Here is a 10832-nt window from a genome sequence, read left to right on the forward strand (position 1 = left end):
GGACGTACAGCTGCGGTGGCAGTGGCAGTAGACCTGCCGATCACCGATGAATTTACAGAGCGCATGCTACTGTTCAGGACTGATCGGCTCGAGTTGAGCTCAGACGACACGGACGAGTCTGCTTGCACCTCATTAGCGTCAATCTCTCTCACATTTTTGTGATTGGAGAAGCCGTACCGACAGCGGGCGTGTCGTTCCATCTCTTGGCCTTGGGTATGTGCACCGATACGCCGCTCTCGAGGGGTTTGACGTTGTACGCACCAACGCCAGGGATGTCCGACTCCTTCTCCTTAAATCTGCTGCTTTTCATAAACATCTTCGTTTATCGTTCGTTTATCTATCTATCACGGGATCTCTTTGCTCAAAGCCAACGAACGCACTTAAGCGTGGGCTTCAGCTGCAGCAGGACCGAGGATTTTTAATTGATTGAGGACTGGCGTTGTGCCGTCCGCGTTCCCCTGGCGTTTTGGCGCGCCAGCCGTTGCCACCAAACGTTGGTGCCGTTCGCGCCAAAATGCATGATGCATGCTTGGCATTCTTCCTTGTTATGCGACGTATTTAGGCGGAAATCCGCCGGAACGGTTCGAAAGAGGCGATATGTCCGGTTGGGGAAGCACAACTTGCCTTGGCGTGCTGCACCACGGCCCCAGCCAACGTGGGGTTTGTCCGAAATCCCCGCCTCGAGTCGCACAAAGGGAAGGCGTGGCCTCTCGGCGGAAGGTTTGTGTGGATGCTTGACGGGGCCGCCAGTTTGACAAAGAGACCTCAAGTTTTGCAGACGACGTGGCCAGAACTTGAAGGCGCAAGAACACAGATAGAGCAATACGAAACACACAGAAAGATGATGCTGCCAACACCACCCTTCATGGCCGAGCCCATTCTGCCGTCCCTGGAGCTCACCATCGCGCTCGTGGTCGGCACCGTTGGGGCGCTCATGCTCGTAGCCTTCCACTTTGCCGAATCCAACGCTGCCATGCGAGGCCGCAAAGGCCAGCCCCTCCCAGGTACTGCCCCCCCCCGGTTTTTCCCTCTTGCCACCCCTCATGTGACCTTCCGCAGACCTCGGCCAAGAAGAAGACGAGCTAGACGTCTTGTCTGACTCCGTGGTTGTGGTGTGGTGTGACCGCCTGTCGGTGACATGATGATGGCGTTTTGCGCAGCTTGGGTGGAGCGGGCGCTTCGGGTATTTTTCTTGGCGGTGCTGGTGGGTCCGATGACCTACGTGGTCGACCGCTTCCTGTTCCACTGGCCCGTGCTCACCCTCTTCTGGATCCTCTACGCCGTCCCCTACACCGATCTCTCCGAACAGAACGGCGGCAAGGTACCGCCGTGTGCGGTGGTGGGTGTGTGCATGTGCGCGTCGTCGTGTCTCACGCTTGTGCCGCGATGCAGACGCCACGACTGCGTAAGTGCCCGATGTGGAACCTGGCCAAGAAGTACTTCACACTCGACCTGGTGCGGACCTGCCCTCTCGACCCCGAGAAGCAGTACATCTTCGCCATCCACCCCCACGGTACGCCCACACTCCGCTCTTCTCTCCCCACTGCTCCGGCCGTGTGCGTCTGCTGTTGGCTCGCTCACCACTTTCTCGACTGTCTCTCGCGTGCAGGCATCCTCCCCGTCGGCACAACTGTGGCGATGGGCTACGAGTGCAAGGGCGGATTCAAGGACCTGTTCCCGGGCATCAACTTCAAGACGCTTGTGGCCACGTTCGGCTTCTATGTGCCCATGTACCGAGGTGCGCTGAGCAGTGATCAAGTTGTGGTGTTTTTGAATCGGCGGCGAATGCTGAGCAGCGATGGTGCAGAGTTTCTGCTGTACTCGGGAATGGCGGATGCGTCGCGATTCTCGGCGAAGAAGCTGCTGGAAGACAAGATGTCCATCGCGCTGGTGCCCGGCGGTGCGACGGAGGCGCTCTACGTGTCTCCCGAGAAGGATGTACTCTACCTCAAGAACCGCAAGGGCTTCATCAAGCTCGGTATGCCCACACCGACACACACGCACACACGCACACGCACACACACACAAGCACACGGCTGATCAGTTCTTCTTCAACTTCTTCTTCAGCTATGGAGCATGGTACGCCGATTGTTCCGGTGTTCAGCTTCAACGAGAACAGCACCTACAAGCTGTACCAGGGCGGCAACAAATTCATAAACGACTTCAAGCGCCGCTTCCAGCGGGTGTTCGGCCTGACGCTCCCGATGGTGCTCAACGTGGTGCCGAAGCGGGCCAAGATCACGGTCGTGGTCGGCCAGCCCGTCGACATGCCGCTCAACAAGGACCCCTCGCCCGAGGAGGTCGACCGCCAGCTCGAGGTCTACATCGCCAAGCTCAAGGAGCTCTACGACGCCAACAAGGACAAGTACAACGACTCCAAGAGCAAGCAGCTGGTCATCATCTAAAGCCAGCCCCAGGCAATGCCAACTGTGAGATACCACCCATTCAGGCACTGGTGCTGTGTGGCTATCGCTCCACCAGAGGTCCCTATTTTGCACATACTGTTAAACATGTACATAAACACTCTCTTCTTACTCCTCTTAATAGTTGGAGGTGGTCTGTCACATCATCAGATAGCCAACATGTCAAAATCACAAACATACCACACAGCAAGATGAATGGAAGGAATGTAGACAATGAATAAGAACTATTCGGCGTTGGTGGCCGCGAGAGGCGGCAAGGCCCACTCGGCGGGGTCAAAGTGCTCCATGCTCTCCAGGATGAGGTCGGCCTCGGCGAAGAGCGAGCGGTCGTTGAGGGGATGGGGGATGGCCACCACCTGCATGCCCGCCGCCTTGGCCGCCGCCACGCCGTTGGGCGCGTCCTCGAACACCAACACGCCACCAAAGTCGGCGTCAGCCACGCCCTGGCAAAAATGATGACGTCAGCACACGACGCACACGACACGCGGCACGCGGCACACGACACGACACACACGAGTTGTGAGCGCATTGAGAGAGAACAAGGCGTACGAGGCGACGAGCGGCCTCGATGAAGATGTCGGGCGCGGGCTTGCCGGCCTTGACCGCGGGATCGTCGCCAGTGACAACCGTCTCGAAGAGGGTAAACCAGTCCTGGTGCTTAGTCGTCTTCAGCTCGAGAGCCTTTGTGTGCGAGCTCGTCGCTGCACCACACACACACAACAACAACAGCGCGAGCGTGTGAGCTGAAGTGAGAGAAGTGTGTAGTAACCGTTGGTGTGCGTGCCAACGGCCTTGCGGACGCGGTGGTGGTGCAGGTGTCGGACGAGCTGCTGCACGCCCGGCAGGGCCTTGGCCTCGGGGAACAGCTCGTACTGCCGCGGGCGCACGAACTCCAGGTAGTCCTCCGCCGTGATGGGCAGCTCCAGGTCCTTCACGGAGATGGAGATGGAGATGAAGATAGATGAACACAAACTCGTGGGGCGGAGATTGAAGGAGAACATGAGAAGAGATGAGCGTGGCTGCGTGGACGGCAAGTACCTGGATGAGGATGAGGGCAGCCTCGGGAGCGGTCTTGCCCATCATCTTGGACTTGACGGCCCAGGTGAAGGTCTTGCCGTAGGGCTCGACAAGCTCCTGTGTGATGCGGGTGTAGACCTCCTCTGTGTCCAGCAGCAGGCCATCCATGTCAAACAGCACCGTGTGAATCGTTCCTCTCGTTGCTCCCTCCATCTTCCTACAACAAAACAAATAAATAACAAAGAAAAAAAAACAAAATCAAAGATAAACACATAAAATGACTTGGAATATTATTCCTGGATGCGCCAGCTGAAGAGCAAGAGCAAGTGGTAGCTTGTGCATTTTTGTAAAATGGAGCGGGTCTCATCATCCACATCACTGGCGCCGTCTGGTGCGCAGCTCAAATTAAAGAGGGCGCATGGGCGAAAGGCGAGCTCATTCGCGGGCGGCGATGCATGGCTGGGAGGCGCATTTCGCGATCGAAGTGTCTTCTTCAAAGAGCACCGCGAGAAGGCGCGAGCATCTTCTTCCTCTACATCCCTCTCCTCGTTCGAGCCCCTTGGAAGCAGCAAGGAAATCGAACTCCATTCCTTGGTGTCCTCATCATCCTCTACCTCCACCTCATCTTCATCGGCCATCATGGCCGGTACGGACGAGCTGCGCATCAACGTGCCACCCGCTTGGCTGCGTCTCGTCGACGAGTCCCACTACGACCTCGAGCGTGTCAAATCCAAGAGTACTAAGCCCTCACATCAATTAAAACAAATATAAAATACTAATAATTATTATTTGCGTAGCAATAATTAAATAGAATAAAATAAATGATTTCAATACTACATTTATATTTATATTACTACATTTTTATTTTGTGCACAACAGTGAAAGAGCTGGACGGGATGCATAAGAAGCACCTGCTGCCCGGCTTCGACGACCGCGACGCCGAGGAGATCGCCATCCAACTCCTCACCGGCGAAATCACTCAGGTACCCCTCGTCATGTGGTGTGCGTGCGCGTGCGCGTGTGCGTGTGCGGTCGTGCGTGTGTGCGATAAGGTGTGATCGCCAGAGCGCATTCAACTCACCGGCGACTCCGACGAGCAGTTGATGCAAAAGTGTCAGCAGCGGGTGGTGAAGTTGGGCAACATCAAGAAGGGCATCTCCGACGAGCAACTCAGGTTCGTCGCGCCCGGCAGCATCGCGTGTGTCGTGTGCGTGCGTGCGTGCGTGCGTGCGTGCGTGCGTGCGTGCGTAACTAATGAGCTCATTTTTTGCAACGCACGCATCCGATCACCAGGCTGAAGCAAAACATTCGCCTGAGTCTCGCCGGCGAACTGCAAGAGCTCTCCTCCGTCTTCCGCCAGTCTCAAAAATCTTATCTGCAGAGTACCCACCCGTTACATCACGCACACGCACACGCACACGCACACGCACACGCACTGGCTAACGCAGCTGCCGTGCAGAGTTGGAGGCGAGGCGGGACAGGAGTCGAGGAGGCGCCTTGCATTCGGGGGACAGGGACATGGAGGGGGTCGACCTCTACGGCGGGATGAGCGCCCAGGACGAGGAGATGATGGCCGACACCGGCTTCTCCGGCTCTCAGATCAAACAGATCGCCGTCCTCGAAGAAGACGTCGACCAGCGGTTCGCGCCCCCCTTTTTGTTTTGCTGCACCACATACTCCCCAGTGCTGACGATCGCACACGCACACACCGCACACACGCACACGTCGCACGCACCGTAGATCGAGAGACATTGTGTCGGTGCAGGAGTCGATCGTGCAGCTGGCGGAGCTGTTCAAGGACCTGGCGGTGCTGCTGGTGGAGCAGGGCACGATCCTGGACCGGATCGACTACAACATCGAGCACACGTGGGAGAACATCGACAAGAGCGTGGCCGAACTGGGCCAGGCCGAGAAGTACCAGAAGAAGACCGGCTACAAGCTCTGCATGCTCCTGCTCCTCTTCATCATCGCCGGACTCATCATCGCCCTCGGCCTCAAGGTCATCTTGTAGAAGCCAACACATCAACAAAAACATGTTTGTTTTTTTAACATCACGTTCTGTTCAACCCCACATGTTATGTATTTACCAACAAAAACTATCTACACGCGCCCACACTGAGAAGAGTCAAGAAGAAAAAGAGGACGAGGAGGAAGAAGAGGTCCCGTTGCCCCGAGTCTGGGTGACGAGCTTGCAAGCCTCCTGCATGACCTCGAGCAGCAGGGTCCTGTCCAGCTCCAGGAAGCTCTTGGTCTTCGACACCTGGTCAAAGTTGGTCACCACAAAGTCCTGTTCCCACGCACACACAACAACACACCACGCACAACACACAAGGGTGAGCCACTCACGTTACGTTACACGCAGGAATGGGACAGGAGCGGTGGGGGGGGGAAGAAGGATGGGGCGTACGAGGGCGATGGAGCGGAGACGAGGGACGGCGTGGTAGCTGCCGACCTGGTAGACGTAGGCGGCGTTCTCGATGTCGATGTTCTTGGAGATCAGGTCCTCGCACAGCGCCTTGAGCCGCACCAGCTGCAGCTTGTTCGCCTCTCCGATCTGCACAGCGTTCATGCCAGAACCACAACCCTTCAGCACCAACCATGTGTGTGTTGTGTGTGTGTGTGTGGGCGCTCGTGCGGTGGTCTGAGTACCAGCTCGATGGCGAAGTCGGGGTCGGGAATCTTGACCTGGCCGGAGTAGATGAATTCGAGGCAGGCCATGAAGGGTACGTAGTCGGTGTCGTGCAGCACCACCTCACTGTCGCGCGACTCCTTCAGCCCGCTGCTCTCCCGCCCCCACAAGATCAGCGCACGCACTCATTTGAGACAGAAAGAGAGAAAGAGAAAGAGAGAGAGAAAAGAACGAAGCGAAGGTGGTGTGGAGTCCTACTTGGAGAACATGGCGCGGAAGTGCTCGGAGCGGACCTGTAGGATGAAGCGATGCGCCGGCACCTTCCTGCCCTCCACCACAAACGTCACCTGCGGCACAATTAAGGTCAGTGACCAGTGCCGTTGGCGCCTAGACGACAATCATTAACAGGGGAGCGGCCGTACGTCGGACAGGTCGGGGTTGTTGAGCAGCCGGGCAAAGTCCTGGACGAAGGTGTCGGGCGGGATTTCGATCGTGGTCGCCTTCTTCCGCTCCAGCGCCAGCTGCGCCTCCTTTATCTCCGCATCCGATGGCACCTTCAGGTCTGCAAGTACGTGTGCGACTTAGCGTGTGTGTGTGTGTGTGTGTGTCGTGCGGCCGTACCGCCATAGCGAACGCTGGCGAGCTTGTCGATGGAGGTGGACTGGCCGTCGGCGCTCTTGGTGACTTTGACGAGGGAGTCCTCGTTGGGCGTGACCAGGATGCCACCGGGGTTGAGCAGGTCGACCAGCGACTGCAGCCGCGGCGTCGGACAGCAGGCGCCCACATGAATGCGATCGTACGTACGCTCCTAGCGCTCACAATTCACCATCAGTACCGTGTGCGTTGTGTGTGTGTGTGTCGTGTGTGTGTGTGTGTGGTGCGCACCTCGAGATCAGGGAGGAAGCAGTTGCGGACTTCAAAGTGTAGATTGGGAAGCTCCAGCCCGGTCTCCACCTTCAGCCGCTGGAGGTTGTCCTCCGCGAACCGCTTGTACTCCGGCAGCAGGTCGATCCCGTCCGCCCTGCCCGCCTGCAATCCGACGGACACACAGCACACACCACTCGCATCAGCACCAGACACGACACGCACGACACACATGAGACACGACACGCACGACACACGCACGACACACACATGCGAATGTTACCTTGCCAACGAGCTGGCCGCCGAGGGCTGTCATGTGGCCACAACCGGAGCCGATGTCGAGGAAAGTGTGGCCGAGCTCGAGCCCGAGGGCTTCGAGGCACATGGCGTACATGTGCGGCGCCGAGATGTTGAAGCCGAACGCGGCGAGCCGGAGCGGCGTGTCGACGTAGGCCTGGTCTGCCAGGTCGGCAGGCACGAACGGGCCGCGTGGCACGGCCCGCAGCGCGGCTTCCACCTCGGGCGACCGCAGGGCTCCGCTACGCTTCAAGCTCGCGATCAACTGTCGACATCAAAATCAAAAAAAAGATGAATAAATAATTATTACAAAAAAGGATAAATGATTATTTGTTGATAGATTGATGTTGTGAGTGGAGGTGGGCAGAGGGCGTACTTCGTCGTTGGTGTCGTTGGTGCGCTGGCGGGTGACCATGGCGGCGAGGAGGTGGTGCAGGAAGGCATTGTTGCGCGCGGCTTCCTCCTCATCCTCTTCCCGCTCCTCTTCGTGCTCTTCCTCCTGCATCGAATAATCTAAAAAAATCAGCGGATTCAATCCACTTCTACGCCTATTCTGGCCACATACTACGTGGTAGGTGGTTACGTACATGTTGATCGTCGCCCCCTCCTGTGTTCATTTTGATTTGTGAAGCCTGTACTACTCGCTGCGATTGTTGCTTGTTCTTTATGTTGATGCCCTCGCCTTGTGGTTGACCTCTAGACCTCTTTCTGCTGAAAATCTTGAGTTGTTGTCAACAGAAGGCCTGTCATGTCTTGGACTGAACTTTCCTCCTTGCCAGGCCAACTGCTGGGTTGTGGCCCAGAATTCACAAGGTTTTCCCTGTGGCCCATGAGGCAGCAGGAAGGGCCATGCTGCATCATGTCAACATGTGCAACACGTGAGTGAATGATATGGTGTGATAGTGTGCAATCCCAGAGCGCTATCAAGATTCAGGGTGGCCTGAACGAGAAGAGGTGTGATTGATGCCAGCAACACAAAAATGCAACCAAGAAGACATGACAGGGTGTTTGAAGGTGTTCTGACTGTACAGCAAAGAAAACTGGATAAGATGAAGATGAGGAAATGACCATCAAGCGCTGAGGTGCAGGTTGTAGATTGGAGGTTGGAGTTCTTTCTTCAGTGGATGATCTCGGAGATGAGACCCGCGGCGACAGTGCGGCCGCCAGAGCGCAGCATGAAGCGGCCGAGCTGCTTGTAGTCGCGGAAGAGTTCGATGCAGACCGGCTTGAGGGTGACCACCTCTACGACGGCCGTCATCTTCTCGGTGAGGCAGCGCGGCCGCTTCTTCTTGACCTCGCCCGAGGCCTGGTCGATGATCGCCACCAGCTTGCTCAAGTGTGCCGGCTCGTGCAAGGTGTGCGTGTGCATCACCGCTTGGAATCCTTGTGTGCGACCACCGCCACAATTTGAAGTGAGTCCGGGTGAGTGTCGTGTGTGTGTCGTGTGTCGTGTGCGTCGAGTGTGTGTCGTGCGGTAGACCCAGTACCCTTGATGATGGGGATCTGGGTGGGGAAGACATAGATCTGCGCCTTGAAGGCGGTGGCCACGCGCACGGGGTGCTCGGGGTCGCACAGCACAGAGCCCACCTTGAACGACACCACGTCGAGGCCCTGGACCGTCAACTGTGTGCCCCCAGTGGAAGGAGAAGATATTCGTGAGTGCAACTCCCCACAGAGCCAGGACTCAAGGGAACTCGTGTGTGTGTGTGTGTGCGCGCGCACCTCGACGTTGTCTCCGGCCTGCGCCCACTTGACCGATTCCTCGTGGGCCTGGATGGACTTGACCGTACACAGCTCGCCGATGGGCATCACCAGCAGCTGTCACAGACGCACACGGCACGCAAAAAGTAGGTAAGCAGCCGGCCAGTTGGGCACGGAAGAAGGTGGTGGGCGGGGTGCCTTATCGCCGACGGAGACGATGCCGGTCTCGACCTTGCCCACGGCGCCCACACCCAGCGAGCCGCTCTTGAACACGTCCGACACGCAGAACCTGAGCGGCTTCTCCGTGGGCCGCTGGCCAGGCCTGAAGGAATCTGCGCAATGCGGCACGCAACCACGAATAAATGCCAAATTCCCAATAAATAAATAAATAATAAATGAGAAACAATAAATAATGAAAAATGATAAAAGGGAGGAAGGTACCGATGGACTGGACCAGGGTGGGTCCGGAGTACCAGGCGGTGAGCTTGGGGTCCTTGCGAGCGATGAGGTTCTCGCCGGTGAGACCCGAGCACGGCACCCACGTGACGTTCTTCAGCAGGAAGCCGGCCTGCTTCAGGAACGCGCCCACGATGTTCTGCACCTCCTCGAAGCGCTCCTTCGACCAATCGACCTGATGCGTGTTGACGATACGGTGACTTTCCATGGTCGCGCGCACGTAAACACGACACGACACGACCACCGACATGACACGAAGGAACACGACGTACGGCGTCCATCTTGTTGACGACGACGGTGAGCTGCATGACGCCCAGGGAGCGAGCGAGGAGGGCGTGCTCCTTGGTCTGGCCATCGGCGGCGAAGCCCGCCTCGAATTCGCCCGGGCTCGAATCGATCACCAGCACCGCCACGTCGGCCTGCGCCGTGCCCGAGATCTGTCGCGTGCTGACGTCAGCGTCGAGCTCTCGGAAAAAGAAAAGAAAAAGAAAAAGAAACGCACCATGTTGGGTACGAAGTCGCGGTGGCCGGGCGCATCGAGGAGGGTGATGCGCCGGTTCTCGGTCTCGAGCCTGCGCACGGCCACGTCCATGGTCACGCCGCGCGCCCGCTCCTCCTCCTGCTCGTCGAGCACCCACGCGAACGAGAACGAGCCCTTGCCGAGCACCTTCGAGTCGCGCTCGTACTTGGTGATGGTCTTCTTGTCGACGTGGCCGCACAGGTGCAGGAGGTGGCCCATGATAGTCGACTTGCCGGCGTCGACGTGGCCGATCACCACCATCGACAGGTTGCGCTTGGAGCCCTCGGACTGCTGCTCGGCCTTGATCTGCGCCTCAATCTCTCGTCGCTTGCCGTCGGGCATCTGCTTCACCTGCTTCTTTGCACTGTTTTGCGCAGAAGAAAAATGAGTCGGGTGCGGTGGTGCGTGTGCGGCGTGTGCGGCGTGTGACGTACATCTTTTCGCTCAGGCTCACCTCATCGAGGGCCTTGGCGACGCTGTCCACCTCGGCCTCCTTCTCCTTCTCCTTTTCTTCGGCGGCCGTAGCGGCGGCGGCAGCAGGGGCCTTCTTCGGGGTGGCGGGCTGCTGGGGCTTGGCTCCACCGGCGGCCGGCTTTGCTGCTGCGGGCTTGGTGTCCGATTTGATGTTGTATTGCTCGCCTGTCAAATAATTACAGTAATTAATAATACAGCAATTTCATAAGAATAAGAAGAAGAATATAATCATTAGTTAGTCTCACCCACGCGACTGCACGCGACTACGCGACTGCACGCAACCACATGCGCGACAGACGTACTCTTCTTTTGCTTGAAGGCCTGCTTCCGCTTTTCCAAGACCATGTCATCGGGCGAAGGTTCGTTGAAATCGAACGGCTTGACTCCTGGTGTGTGTTGTGTGTTGTGTGTTGTGTATGGGTGTGTGTGTGTGTGTGTGTTGTGTGGTGTG

General features: G+C 57.5%; 7 protein-coding genes across 7 annotated transcripts in view; 3 read left to right on the top strand and 4 right to left on the bottom strand.

Annotated features, from left to right (window-relative positions):
- Positions 1-31, top strand: part of ACA1_207200 (Poly(ADPribose) polymerase, regulatory subfamily protein) — a gene marked incomplete at both ends in the record, with an annotated part of 1617 nt that extends 1586 nt beyond the window's left edge. Inside the window, one exon of the mRNA XM_004339881.1 lies at positions 11-31. Coding sequence (XP_004339929.1) covers positions 11-31 — 21 coding nt within the window. The remainder of the gene's footprint in view (positions 1-10) is intronic.
- A 117-nt stretch (positions 32-148) lies between these two features.
- On the bottom strand, positions 149-316 carry ACA1_207310 (uncharacterized protein; the record flags this gene model as incomplete). The annotated part of the gene is made up of 1 exon (XM_004339882.1): positions 149-316. One exon carries the CDS (start codon positions 314-316, stop codon positions 149-151), a length of 168 nt encoding a protein of 55 aa, XP_004339930.1.
- A 525-nt stretch (positions 317-841) lies between these two features.
- On the top strand, positions 842-2405 carry ACA1_207320 (diacylglycerol oacyltransferase; the record flags this gene model as incomplete). The annotated part of the gene is made up of 6 exons (XM_004339883.1): positions 842-1004; positions 1161-1321; positions 1393-1513; positions 1610-1738; positions 1808-1978; positions 2068-2405. The coding sequence occupies 6 exons, from the start codon at positions 842-844 to the stop codon at positions 2403-2405; spliced, it is 1083 nt and encodes a 360-aa protein (XP_004339931.1).
- Positions 2406-2647: 242 nt separating this feature from the next.
- ACA1_207330 (HAD family hydrolase) lies at positions 2648-3653 on the bottom strand (the record flags this gene model as incomplete). The annotated part of the gene is made up of 4 exons (XM_004339884.1): positions 2648-2866; positions 2973-3074; positions 3212-3352; positions 3462-3653. 4 exons carry the CDS (start codon positions 3651-3653, stop codon positions 2648-2650), a joined length of 654 nt encoding a protein of 217 aa, XP_004339932.1.
- Positions 3654-4079: 426 nt separating this feature from the next.
- Positions 4080-5451, top strand: ACA1_207340 (syntaxinlike t-SNARE protein TLG2, putative; the record flags this gene model as incomplete). Its single annotated transcript, XM_004339885.1, has 6 exons — positions 4080-4176; positions 4320-4423; positions 4541-4614; positions 4734-4799; positions 4922-5080; positions 5181-5451. 6 exons carry the CDS (start codon positions 4080-4082, stop codon positions 5449-5451), a joined length of 771 nt encoding a protein of 256 aa, XP_004339933.1.
- Positions 5452-5565: 114 nt separating this feature from the next.
- Positions 5566-7847, bottom strand: ACA1_207350 (BTB/POZ domain containing protein; the record flags this gene model as incomplete). Its single annotated transcript, XM_004339886.1, has 10 exons — positions 5566-5727; positions 5848-5994; positions 6090-6219; positions 6328-6416; positions 6492-6631; positions 6691-6820; positions 6955-7098; positions 7217-7495; positions 7607-7729; positions 7818-7847. The coding sequence occupies 10 exons, from the start codon at positions 7845-7847 to the stop codon at positions 5566-5568; spliced, it is 1374 nt and encodes a 457-aa protein (XP_004339934.1).
- A 500-nt stretch (positions 7848-8347) lies between these two features.
- ACA1_207360 (HBS1like, putative) lies at positions 8348-10759 on the bottom strand (the record flags this gene model as incomplete). Its single annotated transcript, XM_004339887.1, has 9 exons — positions 8348-8613; positions 8718-8853; positions 8953-9048; positions 9106-9263; positions 9373-9562; positions 9660-9851; positions 9890-10271; positions 10342-10546; positions 10684-10759. Coding segments are annotated over 9 exons (1701 nt in total), but the record flags the coding sequence as incomplete, so codon positions are not given.
- Positions 10760-10832: the final 73 nt, after the last annotated feature.

This window comes from Acanthamoeba castellanii (assembly GCF_000313135.1).
Source record: "Acanthamoeba castellanii str. Neff unplaced genomic scaffold scf7180000084757, whole genome shotgun sequence".
Lineage (NCBI taxonomy): Eukaryota > Discosea > Longamoebia > Acanthamoebidae > Acanthamoeba > Acanthamoeba castellanii.